We start from the raw sequence: 20,192 nt of genomic DNA, 5'->3' as shown, positions 1-20,192 counted from the left end.
ATTCTCCTACAGAATCCCCTCTGGCTGATTTGGTTGATGATGAGGACACTTGACACCCTTGTGTCTCTTCTTGACATCTCTAAATTGGGGGAAGTCCTGAATTTGATTCATCAGGTAAGGAGCTGGCCAACTGTTCTCCTGTCCTCCCCTCTATGGATTCTGCAGAAAATGTTCTGGTCAGTCCGGCAGTCTTCCTGAATGTTCTTACTATTGGTCACCATTCTTAACATTGCCACCAACATTGCCTGTGACAATCTCAGTATGATAGCTCTACTTCTAAAAATATCAGACTGTGTCCTGTGCCCTCTCAAAGAATGGAGTTTTTGGTTGAAGTCTTCACCTCAGAATGCTATGGTCCATCCTTTTATAAAGATTCCACAGTAGTGGCCTACTTAGGGAAGCATATGTTTGTATCCTGCACTATTTTCTTGAAGACAGTTAATTGTTTGACCCATATAGTGAAGTTTTTGGTAGTGTTTCAAAGTAATATGTCTAACAAAATTTTTATTTTATTCCTTTATTAAACATGGGACACAAGTGAACCTTTTCAGGGATAACCCAGAAGCACTGAATGGCTGATTAACATGTTTAGAGTCAAACAGAAGACAAATGGAGTGGGAGAAATCAACTTTTTTTTCAAATTTCTTTTATTTAAAGTTTTTTATTATAATAACAATCATACATATAATGAAAGAAAAACAATAAACAACATAACAAGGAAAATAAACTATATACAAGAAAAAATAAACAAACTATGTACATTTATGTAAAGCTACTTGCATGACTACCTACAAAGAAGTAAGTATAAATATTAAAAGTAACTAATTTAGAAAAGTCATAACTATGGATATAAGTATGTTTAATCCCTTAGATGGTAAGTTTTTGGGGGGAATATGAAGGATAAGAACATTTATAGAAAAATATTATCTTGATATCCCAAAGATTCTAATTTACCCATTAAGTTATTCCTACTTTATTAGGAGTAGTTACGGCTCCAGACTTAAGTCAGTTTGGTTCAAGTCACACTGTACTACTTGAATCAGCTCATTTGTACCTCAGAGCATTACTTCTCTATGCTCTGTAAGAGCTAAGTGCTTTGAACCATCACTCAGTGGTCTGATGGACCACAAAAGACCAGCTTGTGGTACCTCACAGCATTACTTCTCTATGCTCTGTAAGAGCTAAGTGCTTTGAACCATCACTCAGTGGTCTGATGGACCACAAAAGACCAGCTTGTGGTACCTCAGAGCATTACTTCTCTATGCTCTGTAAGAGCTAAGTGCTTTGAACCATCACTCAGTGGTCTGATGGACCACAAAAGACCAGCTTGTGTCCATTTATGTAACAATATCCACCATGACAATTCTCATGATGCACATAGCTTAATAGCTTATAATACTGCTGAAAGTTCTGCCAGTGAAGTAGGATCGGGTATAGTTCTTACCCTTACCCCCCCCCCACCTAGACTCTTAACCCAACTACACTACCGCCACTACTAACCACAGTCAGAATCAGCTAGTTGTCTTTACATACTTTAAAATCTTGTCTGACAACTTTGTTACTAATACTCTAAACAACAAGAAACTATCTTAACTTGCAACATTTTCTATATATACTGTTGATAATCAATATCTTGTTATTGTGATAAAGCCAGAAACCTGTAATGTTGTTTACAATTGCTGCAACTTTGTATCTCTATTTATCATGTACATGATGTGGAGCTTTTCTCCCCAAGCATCCGCTGAAAAAGGACCTGCGTCCAGTCAGAATTTCCCAGTAAACAAATGTAAGTAAGTAAATAAATAAATTGTTGGCATTCATGCCTCAGATTGATCAGCTTTACAGAAGATGCTAAAGTGAGCCTTATGAATGCCCCATGCATGGACCTTTTTTGTATAGGAACACTTAATGAATATGGAAAAGGAGGGTAAGTCTCTAGCTGCTCATAGAAATGATTTAATTATTCCTTAAGGCATGTTTTCCAAAATACAGAAAGGCATCCATCAAATATGGCTTACATATGGGCAGCAGCAAAATAAAGATCAATATGGGAAGAATCCTAACAACCAAGGACATTTTCAGAATGGCCACAGGTTCTGAGGCAGAGATTATTGTAGTCATCAAGCAGTCACAATCTGCCTACAAATAGCGGGCATCATCCTTGAGTCCCTATCCAGTTGTTTCCCACTGGAACAGCCCTCCATCAATCAGCATTGAAAGTGAGAACCATGGACACGTTGTTAAGGGCACTTATATTAAGGGGTTATTTGGCACCCTTCCATTCTGTCACAGTTTCTCCATCCATCCATCCATCCATCCATTTGCACTCCTGCAAAATATCTCACCTTCCCACAAGAACCCAAAACAAATGTCAAATGTTGCTATACTAAGCATTATAAGCCATCAGTACAATTTACTAAGACACATTCCACTGAGGTTTAATCTACCTTTGTAGCCTTTTTCAGAAGTACAGCCCATGATGATATTTTATTATCAGCTATCTGATCTTATGTGAATGTCTACGAGAAGCTTTATTAACTGCATCTCATTTCCATATCTTGTATGAATATCTATGAGAAGCTTTATTAGCTGCATCTCATTTCCAGATTTAATTCAGATCTGCCTTTAGAGCTACAAGACTTTGTTCTCCTAGGGGTCCATTAAGTAGGAAGAGCTTGGAAGTCCATCTTAAGAGTTACCAAACATGGACTCCTTCTTTTCAAACATGAAAGCTATGTGTTTACCATGATGATAGATCTGTAAAAATAGTTCCACGCTTTTAAATGATTCCACTCATCTTCCTTCATCAGGGTTAAGAAAGTCTTATGTGTCTTATATTTTTTTTCCTTAGCATGACTAACCTGAGATCAGGAACGGGAGAGCAGTGAGGTGCATTATAAGATGAGGGAATTATATCGCAGCCTGAAAACGTTGGACTGCCAAGTGGTCCTAATCCCCATGACTTTAGTCCTATGAGTTTCTGAACATGGATGCATCCTTACAGATTTAAAGTTATGATAAGTGCATCACTTTTGTTTCTGGGGACATTTTTACTTGGCTTGATACTGCATGTTGATGTGAGATCAGATGATAAAAACAGACAGATGTTTAAATATTTTGGTGGGTTTTAACAGTACAGTATCTGATGTAGCTTGAATGAAAATTTTAGGTAACACCTTAAGGAAAGAACTGTAAATCAAGTTATTAAAATAAGAGCAAACCTTTTTAAAGTGGTTAGATATAAACACAAGCATCTTCTGATGAACAGTTACCACACTGTGATAAGCAGGATAGGTATAGACATGATTAATTAGTAAGGCAAGTCAACATAGGTCTTAAACGTTTGGTAGAAGATAGTTTGTCATATAAAATGTAAGTAATAATAACAAAAGGTACGCACTCAGCTAGGTACGTAAAAGTTTATAAAACAGCTAGTATCAGTTGCTAATAAGGTGAATATGATTATTCTCTGAAGATGAGCAATGCTGAATAGGCAGCCTTTCAGAACATTGTTGATCACACTGAAAGCTTACCCTGAAATTGGTGCATACGTTTGAGTAAGACAATGAAGACAGAAAAAAATAAGAACATTAATTATATACATCCATGCCTAGTCTTATAAAGTTTAAAAATAATAACATAAAAACATTTGTTTTTCAGAGAAAAGCAAATATATTACTACAGACAACACTGGAAAAAGGAATGGTGAAGTTGCAAGACTGCTGAGCCCTTTTATTTTCCCAAAGCATTCCACATATTGCATCTCGTTTTGGTATCGCGTGTCAACAGCTAGAGGGATGCTGAGGATACTGTTAAGGGAATTCTTAACTAAAAACACAGTAGATCATGTTTTGTGGTCTCACAGTGGGCATCAAGTCACCCATTGGAAAGAGAGCCACATTTCTCTTCATCATCCTCCAAAGCTTTACCAGGTAAATGTCTCTATCAAGTGATACAGCTGAGTTATGTGGTAGCACACAGGAGCATGGGATGACTATGCATATCACTGTGCAAACTCTACACGTTAATCAAATATGTACACTAGTAACATTACTGTGTTTTAGTCCTTCCTTATCTGTTTAGGAAAAAAATAAAAGAACAGTGGAAGCAATACAATGCATTGGACTGTAAAGCTCTTCCTTTTTATGCCTAAATGCAAGTAAGAACAGTATATGTTCAGCCTGGTCTACTTCACTTGACCTAAAACTCATTTCACTGACACCCATTTGACCATTACCCAACTGACCTAAATTTCATTTGACTGACTCCCATTTCACTGACATGTAAGACATAGACTTGTTGTGGGTTTTCCTACACCTGTGACTTGTTTGTGATAATAAGAATTACTGTAACTTATAGTGCTGACTGTTAGAATTCCGATAGTCAAGTAGAAAGTAGTGTTGTAGTGTAGCTAATTGTGGGTTTTTCTATTTAAATTTTTATGGGAAGTATCTAAAGTAATTTGGTGAATGTTTTGGCATTCCCAGCAGTAGTGACACTGTGTAGAGTACTGTAGCGTAGGTTAAAGGTATATGCCCTTTTCCCCACTGTAGTGTGATACTGGAGTTAGTATATATAATTGGAGGGGCATACCCCCCATCTAGTTTGGTTGTACATTGTCCCGTTTCTGTTAAAAGGGTTAGTAAGTAGTTTTAAGTTCTGGAAAGGGTTAGTTATTGATCTTCTAATTGTGCTTGTCTATGGTTTAAGATGTAGTATTTTGAAATTCAGCATTGTAAGCTGTCTGTGAAATGGGAGTCAGTCAAAAGAGTTGTCAGTCAAATGAAATTTAGGTCAATTGGGTGTCAGTCAAATGAGTTTTAGGTCAAGTGAAGTAGAGCTGTTCAGCCATATGATTACTGAAAAACATTTGTAAAGTATTACTTGAAGCAAAGTTACTGCTTCCTTTACACTGGTTTTCATTTTTTTCAGTACACCATATGCCGTCCATTGCTCTACAAAATTGCTTGCACTGTTCAGAGTACAGTATTGCTGGAAATTGCATTGTTAATTAATAGTTTGTAGACTTGTCAAATACAAGATGTATATGTGTAAGAAATAACAAAAAACATTATTGCTGACTTTCTTTGGGGCATGCATGTCCTTCAAGTAGCGATCAAAGCACAGAACAGTATTTGTTTCAGGTGGAATTGCTTGAAACATGCATGGTCCAACATACATCTTAACCGTGTACTCATTTATTTGTGTGTGTGTGTGTGTGTGTGTGTGTGCGTGTGTGTGTGTGTGTGTGTGTGTGTGTGTGTGTGTGTGTGTGTGTGTGTGTGTGTGTTTGTTTTTCATTACACACGGCGTCTAGAAAGTAGTTTTGCTGTTTAGGCAACATATTGCTTATCTCAAGTGCCTCAGCAGGTTCTTCAGAAGGCTGCTGTTAAATAATTTTAGAAAATGGTCCAACATGTTTAGCACTGTGATGTTTGAAAACAAAATTTGACAGTAACAGGTCTGCAATTCTCTAGTCTAGTTAGTAGAACTATACTACATGCCATAAAAGTACATTTCAACTCAATTTTAACAACTCATAAATTCAACATCAGAAAGTATTTTTGTCTCATGTTTTTCTTTCTTTCTTCCATTAGACATAATAGCTGCATGCTTTAAATACTGTAATCAGCATTGTAGCAATGACTCTAAAATACAGTTTACCGTGCATATGAAGTCTGTGGGTCCATTTGGATGACCATTAAAATGATTTCAATCTAGCAAAGTAATCTTTCATATTGTCCTTTCTTTAAAATGATTGATTGGAATGTTGTGTTCCAGTAATATTATTTCCTGATACTAAATGTGTAATTAACAGCCAACCCTTCTGCTTAGTCCAGATACTGTTTAGTAACAAAAACATAGAGTACACATTCTCCTCAGACAGATTTATAAAAGTGAATTGCAGGAAAACACAGGCAATACTGCACAGAGAAAGTTAATTTGCTGACGGAGTTTTTCTAGTCATCAGCCAGTGGGGATAAACACTGCAGTTTGTGTCTTCTGACAACTGTAGTCAATTACATTCTAAGCCTCCCCCTCCTCTTAACCATGCAGGTTGCTTTAATCCTGAAACCCTACTTAATATAAAATATAATCAGCCCTGAAATTACTGTGCATTTGTGTGTGCCATGTCAGTACTCGCTGAGCCTCTGAGTTCTCCAGAACTGAATATTTTAGAAATATTGCTTTAGACTAATAACTTGGTTTAACTCTAAAACTAATAGAAAAAATGTAATTAACCTGATTACTTGTCAATGCCACATTTTTTTTAAATCTGTTGATTGAATGTTGTTGTTTTCTTATTAGGTTATAATTGAAGGACACATTGGTGAAGATGAAGGGGATATCGCAGTAGATGACGTTGCCATACAAGATAGTGTTCCTTGCACGGGTATGTATGATGTAATTAAGTATGATGTAATTAAGTATGATGTAATTACTAGGGGGTTAACCAGTCACACTTGATAGTATTACTTTTCAATGTACATAATGTTTCTTGCCCAGTCCCTTTCATTCAGTATGTAGCATGCCAGACTGTTTCTAAACCTTTCCTGAAGCAGGTCGTGGACTGCAGTTAACAAAGGGTTATAGACTTTTAAGTACATTGTGACTCCACATGAAGATGTGTGTAGGAACCAGTAATCTTAGTGGCATGCATTCAAAAGAAAAAGTCTGTGAAGTCAAAAAGCAGCAGAGGAAGTGCGTCAGAGTGCAGGAAATGTATGCTCTCGACCATTTAAGGAAGCTGGTCCAAAAGTGGAATCCCAAGTGCTGGTAAAGTACAATAACTCGAAGAACAATAAATAATAAACATAACATAGAAACTGACTAGTGAAGAAGTAAGTTCTAAACTGGAGGAAATGTTCTTAAAGACTGATAAGATATACAAAAGAAAATGGGAAGCTGGTCTTTTAGCAGGAAACAGCTTTTTGCCTGGGAAGGATGTGACAGGAGTCCAGTATATAAACAAGGAAATGCAAATTAAATAGTTAAAACATATTCAAACCCTGACAATGAATTGTCTTTTAATAAACACAAAGCTGCCAAACTAAATTTATAAAGTAATATTTACCTGTTAATAAATCGCACCATTCATCTAATGTGGCGCAAAGATTATATATTTGAGGACCTTGGGGGGGGGGGGTTCTGTGTGCACTAAATCTCAGACAAAATGGACAAACAATGTCAGGTTACAACCTGCCAAGAAAAGAGCTTCTAAGTTGTATCTACATATTAAAAGATCATTTTTGTCAGGTTAAAGTGAAATAACATGCTAATTTAAAAGTTACTGGTTTTAATGCATGGTTTGCTCTACATGTGTGTGTTTTAGGTGTTATAAAGAAGAGGAAAAAAGACATTTTTTAACAGTTTGGCCAATATGAATTCATGATCTCTTATTGAAAAGGTATTGTTACGGTATAACATTTCAGTCATAAAATCAAACCAATGGAAGATTGTCTCCTACTTGACACATTATTAGTGAACTTGTACTGTATGTTTGCAAACGGACACTTTCTGACCTCACTGACATGCCTTGTGCTTTTTCTTCAAGTTTAATTTCTCCAATTGGTTTGGGTTTTTAATATAATAAAGGGAATGGACCCCATTCCTAAGTCAGGGTACAATTAAGTATCATTAAACTGTATTGTTTCAGTCTTTGTTATTGGCCAAGAGTGTTCCTCACAGCACCCACAAAGTATCCAGACTTGACTCTGCAGTTCATACAGGGTTACATTTACTGGCAGTGCATTTAAATACAATTGTAAATATTTTCTTATAAGACCCACTGCTTGCAAATCCAGGTGTTTTACAAGTTTCTGTTTCAGTGCACCACTCCCTGTCACATAAGTCCAAAACCAAATAGATCAATTTTTGTTGCTTTCCACTGAACAAACTATGGAATATTGAAATCTGCTGTTTAAATGTTTTTTGTGCTACATATACCACATATATCAATAATTTAAGAAATGTATGTAACTTATAGTGGTTTATGATATAATTGTATTTCTGCATTATCTATTATAATAATATAACTAGTATTTAAAATTCCCATGCTGATGAATGGCTTGCCTTTCCCAACAAGATCAATCAGAAATCAACATTTTTTTAGTATAGCTTCTCTCCCCAACACACACACACACACACACACAAACACACACACACACACACTCACACACACACACAAAGAGAGCTATATCTCCTGCAACCCATACTTAATATACCTCAGAGGTTGCAAAATGTCTTGTTTAAACATGCTGTGCCTAACGTGAAAGCTAGCACTTTTCAATCCTGGCAGCATTGTGCACTGACAGAAAGTCATATTACAACACGTGACTTACAGTGGCATAATAGCATTTCACTGGATTTGTCTTAAAAATTCATTGCATATGTACCATTCATCCACTGAAATCTGCACTGGTACAGCAGCTCGGATGTATGATGGGAGGTTTTGTAGTTTTCTCTCACTTTTTTAAAGCAGGTGAACCCAAACTTTGCAAATAGCTTCTCAAGCCTCCTAGGCTACCAGTAAATATCTGTAAGGTTTTGTTCTTCCTTGAATATGTCTGGCAACTGGCACAGAGGGCTAAGGCTGTGAGTAAGAGTTCCTGTGGTACAGGGCTTGATTTTTTCAGCTTTTATTTGTCTACTGTTTAACCATGAGCAAGTCACTTAACTCCCTGAAAAGGAGCTGTGTGTCCAGTGGGCCTACCTAATTAATAAATGGGACTGCTGACTAAGACTGTAATCTCAACATTCATAACAATGCCGTCTGTAATAGCAGTAACTTTCCCTGCTTTCTCTCTATTTTTTTTTTTTTTTTTTGAGAAGGAGAGTATTTTTGGCTCCCCTTCAGACCTCTCAACCAATTGGGGACAAATTTCAACAGAATCAGGGACTAGTCAAGAAAAAAACAGGGACAATCAGGGACACTTTTAAAATATTAGTGCTATTAACTTGAAACATTGACAGAATCAGAGCATATGAATTAATACACATTTTCTGAAGTAAAAGAAGTTTATAACTCTTAATTATTGTCATTATTCATTAAGTGTGATTCACCACCTTTCTGCCCAAAGTCAGTAGTTTTAGGAGGGATTAAGTGGGACAGAGTTAAAATCTGAGTCAAAATCAGGGACGTCCCTGAAAATTAGGGACAGTTGAGAGGTATGCTCCCCTTACAGCTAAAGGTCAGCTGATCCCAGTGCCTTCCTCAATAACTGGTTCTACCATATCCTCTTAACCTTCTCCAAACTTGCTCCAACCATGTGTGAGTGCTTGAATGAATGAGTGTTCAAGAAAAGCAGCAAAATGCCTTGAATAAAAAACATCAGTATACAATGAAGCAAACAACTTAAAACGTGAAAAAAAAAAATAATTTAATGTTCAAACTAAACTCAAATTTCTGAAGAAGAGAGGGGCATTAAAAGAAACCATCCCTTACAAGCTGCAGTAATGATTGTTTCCATTTTTATTACATGACTGTTTTAGTGTTTACATTTTTAGGAGTGCAACACTTAAAACTGTTCAGAAAATGGGCACATGTATACGGTCGCTGCTCTGAAGTTAACAAAGTATATTCAATTTAAAAAATATATAATGTCTGTATCCAGTATTTCGGGTGCAAGGATTGCAGTCAGGTGGTATTTTTCCACAGACACATGAAGTCAGTCGAGGGGCTCTGATAAGATCTGAACATTTAGTTTTCTGTGACTGATCCAGGTATTAGTTTACGTCAGATTTTATGCTGCACAAAATTCATTTATTTTTGGAAAATCTACCCATTATTGGAATGTTGTAGTCAAAATGCAAAAGTTTAGCTGTTTCAGTCCTCTGATATAAATTAACTAGTGAGATTAAAATAGCAAATTCATATGAGTAGTGTCTATAGGAGGGGTTTAAGTGGTTATGTGGGGAGAGAATAGGAAAGCACTTGGTATGAAAATTAACACAAAAAAGGGGGGTAGGTTAGTAAAGTCTGAGAAGAGATATGGAAATAATCAGTGAGGGAGGAAGTTTGGGGACAATTGCAGGGAATTTTAGGAACACTTATATAGTACAAAGTAGGCCATAAAGGTAGAAGGTTGGCAGGGAAACATGATAGAGGATGTGTACTGTGCAGTGAAAGGGGGGGGGGTTGATATACTGTATGACTGGTTTCAGCCAAAGAGGTTTGGAAAGTGAATAAATGTGTGAAGAGGAAAGGCAAGTTGGGCAGATATGTTTCATGGAGAACTTGAGGGGGGTAGAGCTACCACAGGCATAATACTACAGCAGCTGGTGAAATGTGTCTTCTACATTGGAGAGTGTGGTGGTAGCACCACCCAACTGAGGAAGAGACTAGAAAACCAATAATTTGCAGACTTATTTTCATAATTGTCTTAAAGGTTAAAGTTATGGCCAAGCTGTCAGACTAGATATGGCAGTTTTATGTGTGGGGAGGTTGGGGATAGTAGAGAGGGACAGCTAGCAGATTAGGGCACTGACTGCTAATATGGGCTTCACTGAGAGACTAATTTAGTGAAGAACTGGAAGTAGTTTATGGGATCTAGTAAGACCTCTTTGGAGGTGGAATTGCTGTGCTAATCAGAAGAAGAACAAAATGGGGTTTTCCAGATGTAGTGCAGGGATGTTTAAATGAAGACTGAGCGAAGTTCCTACAGTGCTATAGACTAAAAAGGCAGGAGGGTTAAGAGGATCCTGAAGAAGAGAAGGATGAAATAACGTGGGAGAGGATAGGGAGAGTATGCTGAAGAATTACATAGCATTGCAGACAATAGCAAAGCTTCTATCTGTGTTAAACAAAAGATGTTGGTCAGAGGGGTTAAACAAATATGTCAAAGATGTCAATGTCCTGTAAACAACAACAGTATGGTTTAGGAAGGTCATAGACTCGTAGGATCATAGGAGATTACTAGGCTATCGACCCAGAGGTCATTTTAACCCTAGCTGTTTCATCCCAATGTAATACCATGAAAATGCTAGTCAATACCTAAGATTGCATTTAGTTATGACTGCCAATGTCCAGGACGGTTGATGGCGCTATCCCTGGTAAAAAATTTACAGTGACCCATCCACTTGTCCAGGTTCTTCTTGAACAGTATTGTAGAGGTGCTCTGTTTCACATAAATTGGTAGCCTGTTCCAAAGACACAGCAGTTACTGAGAGATAAATCTGTCCCTCCAGCATGTCCTATTTAAGTTGCAGGCTATATTTAGGTCTCTGGAATGGGTAACCCTAATCATGTTTGATTTATGGATATGCAGCAAGTTCATTAGTTTTGGGTACTGAATTGCTTTGTAGGCCAGGTATAAGTCCCCACTAAGAAGTCTATACAACACGGAGTATAGGACATGGACTTTAGTCGGTCTTTGTAAGGCACTTGCTGGAGCTCCTTTATCTTCTTTGTTAGAAACCTCTGTGGTCTCTGCAGTTACTACAGGTGCTTTGTACAGTACATGCCGAATGTGGCGTTATACTCAATTATGGGCCAGATTAGTGCCGAGTATAGACAGTTTATAACCTCTTTTGATCTTGAGGTGATGCCTGTATTAGTCAAGTGTGCTATTTAGAAAGGCTTCCTTACTACAGTAGACACATGGTGGTCAAAGTTGGGTTGCAGTCAACATATGATCCCAGATTCCTTACCACTTTGTGGGTATTTAGGGTACTGCTGTTGGTTTTATAGTGTGAAGGGACACTGTTTGTGCCAAAGGAAATGATGATGCATTTCTTTGCATTCAGTCTGAGACTATGACTAATACACTTGTTGCTGGTCTGTGCGAGACCCTGCTGGAGTTTTTTTACATCATTTGGGGATTCAATGATTGCACCTAGTTTGCAGTCGTCTGCAAACTTGGTCAGCCACAACCCAGTAGTTTTGACCCGAACTTCTGAGAAGTATATAATAAACAGTAGGGGGACCAGCACTGACCCCTGCGGTACCGCTGGTAACAGATCTTCTGGTTGATGTAGAGTCACCCACTTTGATAGCATGTGTCTGGTTTGTGAGTCAGTTGGCAGCCCAACTTACAATGAAGGGGTTTGTATTCAGTTTACTAAATTTATCAGTAATGCCTGAATGTGGGATTGTGTCAAAAGCCTTTGCCAAGTCGAGGTATGCTGTGTGCACAGATTTGCCCTCGTCAATGACCCCGGTCACATTTTCAAAGAAGTCCACCAGATTTAACAGGTAGGATCTGTCCTTGATGAAGCTGAATTGGGTAGGATCCAGGGTTTGGAGGTGACCAATGTCTTTATTTATGAGGTCCATAATGATACGTTCCATGGCCTTACATATGAGGCTGGTCAGGCTTATGGGTCTGTAATTCCAAGGTCTGTTGCTAGGCCACCTTTGTAGAGGGAATAACTGTTGCTGTTCTCCATTCTGCAGGAATAAAGCCTGTGGTTAGACTAAGATTGAAAAGGGTACTTAGTGGTGATGCTAGTTCATGTTTTAACCTGTTTAAAAGACAGCCTGGGATGTAATCTGGTCCCATAGAGGCTGTGTTTTTTGCCTTGGACTTGACTTTGAAGACTTGCTCTTCAGACATGTAGGGGGGTTTGGGGGAAGGTTTGTGATAAGTTAGGAGGGGATAAGAGTATAATTTTTGCCAGACATATTTGCTGGCATGTTTGCTAGTGAAATATTTGGTAGAAATGTGAAAAAAGAAAATATTTGGTAAAAATATTCCATTGAAATGTATTGCTCTGCAAAGGTGTAAAACGTGTTAGTGCTGTTGTTATAGAAATGTTAAATGAATGTTGACATTGTTTAAGTATACATTAGAAATGTGTATGCATTCTCTTATGGTAGGAAATGATGTGTATTTTGTATTTCAGGCAAGGGTGGTATAGTTATTTTGGTTTTGAATGTTTTCCATAAAAAGCATTTAAACTCAAAAATAGAACAAGGTTATAGTAGTAATTTAATGTGAAAATGAATTTTCTCCCAATGGCTTTAGGTGATTTTTCTTTTCTTTTCTTGCTAGATACACCTGTAGAACTACCATATTCACCAACTGAAACGACTGGTATGTATACTATAGCCGTGGACTCCACCATTTTGCTTCTGTCATTTTCATTTAAGTATTGTAAAGAGTTACTTCACTGTTTCATGAGTTGTTTGACAACTTAGATTTTTGATTTATTCCAGTACAATGATGTTCCTTAATAGCCTGTTATTTTCAGGGCATTGCTCACTGACAATGAATTAGGTTTCTGTGTCAGTAATTTTACCCAGTTTACCAGTTTGTAACACTTCTGTTGCATATCTTGGTATGTGTATGTATCTGGACATGATATTCTATGGTAACAATACCTGTAATAGGTATCATTTTTTTCATTTACTTGGGGATAATTCAGTACTCTGTTGCACTAAATACTGAAAATAGACTTAAATACTGAATCAAAAGTATTTGTGAAAGGGTGCGATTATTTCCTTTAAATTATCCATAATGGCTGAAATGTTTGTATTGTATGATAGTAAGAGTTGTAAAGTGCTAATTTCTCCCATGAGCTTCCTTGTAGGGCTTTAAGCACCAAAGAAAAATATTGGTTTGGGCACCATTTTCCAATGAATTGTAATTTAGTCTTTGGTCCTAGATACATTCAGGAGAATAAGTGCTTTGTTCATATGCTTTATACATGGTCTTGCATTTCTATGGGACAGTGTTATGCTGTCATGTAAGACAATGACATCAATATAGATGTCAGCAGACATTGTGCAGACCTGCAGTGGATTGTACTTGAATCATAAAACCAGGGAGAAAAACAACAGTGTTTCATGGGACAGACATCGTATGATAAACTGCCCTGAAAGGCAAGAAAGGTGAATATGTACAAAATATAGGCCAAACTAGTAGTGCCTGGACAGCCGGAGACCAAAGTAGGAAATACGGGACAGTCAGAGAGTCATAGAAATGTCAAAATAGAAACAAGGGATGAATTCTGGAAAAAAATTTCAGCAAGTGAAAGGAATATCTAGGTCAGGTGTAATGGAGCAACTGTTTCTTAATGTTTTTTGGGGGGAATGGATTTGGTCAAGTATTCTGAAATTAAGTCTGTTCAGCAAAATGACCTTTATTCCAAGGAGTAAACTTGAAAAGTGGCTACATTTAAGCTATGTAGCTGGTGTGAAGTGTCACTGAAATTTGAATTAAGCATTTAATCATTGCATATGTAATTTTAACTGAGATACTCTGCACCACTGGCTCCATTGATCCAACAGTCTGACATATGGGACTACTTACTGCCTTTCCAGAAAATGTGTTGCTGGATGTGTCTGTGATAACAATGAGGTACAGCAGAGTAGTTCAGCTAAATGTAAGGCTTATCTCAATTGCTTCAAGAATAAAGGATGAGGGAAGTTAGAGGTACTAGTTTGAAGTTATTATGAGATTGTCATCGGATTGCAGGATCTTTTTGTCTCACTTTAGCATTTCTTCCTCTGCAAGATATGAACCAGTAATGATATCAGGATGTATGCGATATTCCTCCACCTGTCCACACACTCACACACTGACATTGGAAGATCGGGTTTTGCACTAAGTCATGAATGGATGGCAGTCTGTTACTAGTAGTGTCTACTGGATTTTCAAATTAGATCATTTGTCTGGTGCTTAAAGGGACAGATGGCCAACCTTCCATGAGTGCTGGGCAGTAGTGCAGCGACGTGCACCTTGCCTCTGCAGTAGTGCAGTGGCATGCACTTTGCCTCTGCAGTAGTGCAGTGGCATGCACCTTGCCTCTGCATTATTGCAGCGGCGTGCACCTTGCCTCTGCAGTAGTGCAGCGGCATGCACCTTGCCTCTGCAGTAGTGCAGCGGCATGCACCTTGCCTCTGCAGTAGTGCAGTGGCGTGCACCTTGCCTCTGCAGTAGCGCAGCGGTGTGCACCTTGCCTCTGCAGTAGCGCAGCGGCATGCACCTTGCCTCTGCAGTAGTGCAGTGGCATGCACCTTGCCTCTGCAGTAGTGCAGTGGCATGCACCTTGCTTCTGCAGTAGTGCAGTGGCATGCACCTTGCCTCTGCAGTAGTGCAGTAGTCCACATTAGTGCTCATATATGGTAAACCATGATAGTGCTGATTTTATTTTGTCAGTTAATGAAATTGATTTACAGGATTCATCCTGTAGTCCTGGGTTTGTTACCTTAACCTTCATTTTCCTAGTGTGTGACTCTGAGCACGTCACTTAAGCAGACAGAAACCCCAGGGTGAATCTGAAAAAGGTCTTTGTGTACCAGTGCTCCGCCCCAGTTTACAAAATTATATAAACAGAACCAGTCCTTTTTTTCATTGGTTTAATTTTTTTCCTTTTTCTTTTCTTTTTAGACTTGCTTTCTCCTGTAGATGTAACAGATGATGATGACATTTTTGGTATGTGCTATATTTTTGTGTGTATAGCTGTAGAGATACATTGGGAGCTTGGTTGTAAAATGTTTAGAAAGTATGTGTTAGAGAAATTAAGTTGTACTTTACTGGGATATACTGAAACTGAGCAATGTACATTTGCTGTAAAAATGCTTCTAGGGTCTGTCTTCTCTATCAGTTCATGGAAATTATACTGCTAGGATTGCTGGCCCACATTTAACAGCCCCAGTGCTGTAGTTCACTAACCCCTTTTACTGACATCTTGTTTACTTCAGTTTTACTTTATTACTATCTAGCTTTCCAACTCAAAAAACATTCCTAATAAGACATTATTCTCTACTAACTTCTGCCAATTCATCCGTGTTTGTCTTCCAGTGTGGATGTGTTAGGAGAGAACATTATGTGATGCGATGTGACTGTTGTTTGAATTAGACAGTTTTTCATTCATGTGAAGAGTCCTGGGTGTCAAACTGGCTGCTCAAGAAGAGGAGGGTCTATTGAATTATATCTGCAAATCATATGAGGAGGGTCTATTGAATTATATCTGCAAATCATATGAGGAGGGTCTATTGAATTATATCTGCAAATCATATGAGGAGGGTCTATTGAATTATATCTGCAAATCATATGAGGAGGGTCTATTGAATTATATCTGCAAATCATATGAGGAGGGTCTATTGAATTATATCTGCAAATCATATGAGGAGGGTCTATTGAATTATATCTGCAAATCATATGAGGAGGGTCTATTGAATTATATCTGTAAATCATATGAGGATGGTCTATTGAATTATATCTGAAAATCATATGAGGAGGGTCTATTGAATTATATCTGTAAATCATATGAGGAAGGTCTATTGAATTATATCTGCAAATCATATGAGGAGGGTCTATTGAATTATATCTGCAAATCATATGAGGAGGGTCTATTGAATTATATCTGCAAATCATATGAGGAGGGTCTATTGAATTATATCTGCAAATCATATGAGGAGGGTCTATTGAATTATATCTGCAAATCATATGAGGAGGGTCTATTGAATTATATCTGCAAATCATATGAGGAGGGTCTACTGAATTATATCTGCAAATCATATGAGGAGGGTCTATTGAATTATATCTGCAAATCATATGAGGAGGGTCTATTGAATTATATCTGCAAATCATATGAGGAGGGTCTATTGAATTATATCTGCAAATCATATGAGGAGGGTCTATTGAATTATATCTGTAAATCATATGAGGAGGGTCTATTGAATTATATCTGCAAATCATATGAGGAGGGTCTATTGAATTATATCTGCAAATCTTATGAGGAGGGTCTATTGAATTATATCTGCAAATCATATGAGGGTCTATTGAATTATATCTGTAAATCATATGAGGACGGTCTATTGAATTATATCTGTAAATCATATGAGGAGGGTCTATTGAATTATATCTGCAAATCATATGAGGAGGGTATATTGAATTATATCTGCAAATCATATGAGGAGGGTCTATTGAATTATATCTGCAAATCATATGAGGAGGGTCTATTGAATTATATCTGCAAATCATATGAGGAGGGTCTATTGAATTATATCTGCAAATCATAATGCCTCCATTTCCTTACTTCTAAATATGTAAGAAAAGCTGTCAGCTGGTACATCAACAATGTTTCTGCAATCCATCTTTTCTAGATTATATTTAATAATTTATCTCATGATTCAGTCAGTTGGTGGTGTCAAAAGCACACAGTAAGGAATCCATGGTAGTGTCTGAAAAGCATGGTATGAAGTATAACCTGGTAGTGCTGGGGTGCTCTCGGGAGCCCTCAACCAGGTTTCTGTTACTGCACAGATATCGAAGTTCTCCATGCTAAGGAGAGTTTTGAGTGCATGCATCTTGAGGTTTAGACTTCTGGCGTTGAGTAGCATTACTCTTAGTTTCTTATCCCTTGTGATACCTATGGAGGTGAAACAGTCTTGCACCACTTACCAGTCTAAAGAGTACCTGGTTGTTGTAGTATTCACCTCTGACAGTGCTACGCCAAGTTCTATAATGTGCCAATGTAATTTTAAGTAGAGCTTTGATTGTCATTGTCACCTGACACCTCGACTCCAGGAGACTCATTGTTCATAAACATTTGCATCTAGTCATCACATCATCCAGAAACATTGGAAGTTACACTGTAATTCCACTGTATCCTTATGACCAGAAGGGACAAGTAATTTCCAGAGAAATATACTGCAAGAAAAATGTTCCATATCAATACAAAAGAAATTATTGTTTTCACAAACAGATGTTATATAATTTGTAATAGCACCTTTTCTGCACTTCTAATGCTAGTAACCCCTTTGAAACTGCAGAAAGAAACAATTCTGGGTACATTGAAGATGCTAAGAGGAGTACTTTTGGCAAACTTTAAAGACTGAAAGAAAACTGATTTCATGATCTTTAATTGTGCCCTGACTTACGAAAGAGGTCCATTGCCATTGACCTGTAGAGCTAAATCAATCAATCTATCTATCTATCTATCTATCTATCTATCTATCTATCTATCTATCTATCTATCTATCTATCTATCTATCTATCTATCTATCTATCTATCTATCTATCTATCTATCTATCTGTCTGTCTGTCTGTCTGTCTGTCTGTTTTATCTATCTATCTGTCTGTCTGTCTATCTATCTATCTATCTATATATCTATCTATCTATATCTATCTATCTACCTCTCTAATCTATCTATGTATAAATCAAATGTGGAACAGGCAATATAGAAGAGAAAATCAAACATTTTGTGATGTAGAGGACATAAATATAAGGAAAGGTCTGCACTTTGTTGTAGACATTGCTGTTAAGTGTCTCAGTATTCTGTTGAATGTCATTCCAATAGCAACATCCATTTTCATTGAGACAGAATTCAGTGCAGCACCATTAGTCTAAACCAGCTCAATTAAAACATTCCTCTGATCATTCATTCATTCATTTATTCATTCATTCATTCATTCATTCATTCATTCATTCCTATAGTATCTGATTACTTAGTTAATCCACTTCATAGTTAGGAGGTGACAGAGTCTTGTTCTGGCACTCAGTGGATATAATGCAGAGAAAACAATTTTGGATGGTGTGCCAGATCATTACAAGATGCTGATGTGCACTCACACATAGTGTGTACATCTTCAAGAAATTTGTAAGCTTACCAGCTCACATACAGCACACCTTTGGGATGTGAGAGAAAACCAGACCACCCAATAAAATCTCACGCAGACACAAGGAGGGTGCATGAACTCGGTACAGAAGGCACCCAGTGACAACACTTTCTCTGAGTTAATCACATTAGAGGGAAATCCCTAGTTCCCTTAATGCTACAGTCTTAGAGAAGATTCAGTTAGAGACTAAGTTATAAGGGGTCCCTTTGTGTGAGGTAGTTCACTGCAGTGCAGGGGGTTTTGCCCCAGCCTCCACATGAAATCTATTTCCCTGCATTCTGCTGTAAATTAGCTGTCATTTAGATCAGCTATTATTTTGATTGATAACATTTTGCCAAACACTGGCTAAATTCATCTTGACTGCCTGACAACAAATCTAATGAAATTTAAAAATATAAATTTTAAATCTAAAATGTGGTGCATGTAGCTCTGAAAACATTCCGAGTGTGGCTGTCATCCTCATCCTGTGTATATTGGATAAACTGAAGTAACTGATAAATGCAAAGAATATTTAAAATGTATTACATTAGTTCTCTTCATTATACAGACACATATATAAGACCAAGAACATTTAAAACAGACATTTTTTAGTGTTCATAGGTTCATAGGTAGGTACTAGGCTATCTGTCCAAAGGCATTTATAAGCCTAGCCAGAATGTGTTGGCTTTTGCCGCCCCCTTAGATTAGTTCCCTGTGCGTCTGTCCAGCAGAGCCACTGAAGTGATCCCGGGGTAAACTTTCTGTTTCCCATCCATTCGTCATGGTTTCTTTTGAAGAGTGTTAGCAAGGAGCTCTGCCTAATATAGATTGGAATCTTGTTCCAAAGCACGGGAAGTCTCTGGAACAGGAATTGATCCCTCCAGCACATCCTATTTATTGTTGTGGAGAGATTTAGATCCCTAGAGTGTGTGGCTCGAGGGGATAAGGTTTTCTTTAGGTGGAGCATGTCTATCAATTCTGGGTTGGACATGGCCTTGTATGTCAGGCAGAGATCACCTCTGAGTAGGCGGTATGCAACCGAGTACAGCTGGAGTTTCTTCAGTCGAGCTGCATAGGGCATCTGTTTGAGGTCAGTGATCCTCTTGGTGAGGTACTTCTGTGGTCTTTCCAGCTGTTGCAGGTGTCTTGTAAGGTACATTCCAAATGGGGTGTTGTACTCTATGATGGGTCTGATGAGTGATGAGTAGAGGGGCACAATGACCTCTTTTGATCTGGATGCAAACCCTTTTGTGATTAGGTGGACATGTAGAAGGATTTTCTAACCACTTTGGCAATGTGATTATCAAAGGAAAGATTACTATCTACTTGGGTCCCCAGATCCCTTATTACTTCTTCCGTATTTAGGGGACTACCACCTATGTGGTAGTTTGTGGGTACTTTGATTTTTCCAAAGGGGATGACTATGCACTTTTTGGCATTTAGCTTGAGGCCATGATTTTGACACCAGGTATCGTCTCAGTGAGACCCTTTTGGAGGAAGTCTGTGTCAGCCAGAGAGTCAATTATAGCCCCTAGTTTGCAGTCTTCTGTGAACTTGGTCAGCCATAGTCCTCCTGTGCTTGCCTGTACCTCTGAGAAGTATATGCCGAACAGGAGGGGTCCTAGGACTGAGCCCTGGGGAATG

General features: G+C 37.9%; 1 protein-coding gene across 1 annotated transcript in view; it reads left to right on the top strand.

The window, feature by feature from the left end:
• Window positions 1–20,192, top strand: part of NRP1 (neuropilin 1) — a 500,773-nt gene that overhangs the window by 451,019 nt on the left and 29,562 nt on the right. Inside the window, exons 14-17 of the mRNA XM_044066709.1 lie at window positions 3,661–3,932; window positions 6,310–6,394; window positions 12,993–13,034; window positions 15,333–15,377. Coding sequence (XP_043922644.1) covers window positions 3,661–3,932; window positions 6,310–6,394; window positions 12,993–13,034; window positions 15,333–15,377 — 444 coding nt within the window. The remainder of the gene's footprint in view (window positions 1–3,660; window positions 3,933–6,309; window positions 6,395–12,992; window positions 13,035–15,332; window positions 15,378–20,192) is intronic.

Source organism: Protopterus annectens, chromosome 3.part1 (genome assembly GCF_019279795.1).
Source record: "Protopterus annectens isolate FY-2018-M chromosome 3.part1, PAN1.0, whole genome shotgun sequence".
NCBI classification, from domain to species: domain Eukaryota; kingdom Metazoa; phylum Chordata; order Ceratodontiformes; family Protopteridae; genus Protopterus; species Protopterus annectens.
Note: the sequence above shows the minus strand (reverse complement) of the source record. Positions and strands in the feature narration are given on the sequence as shown.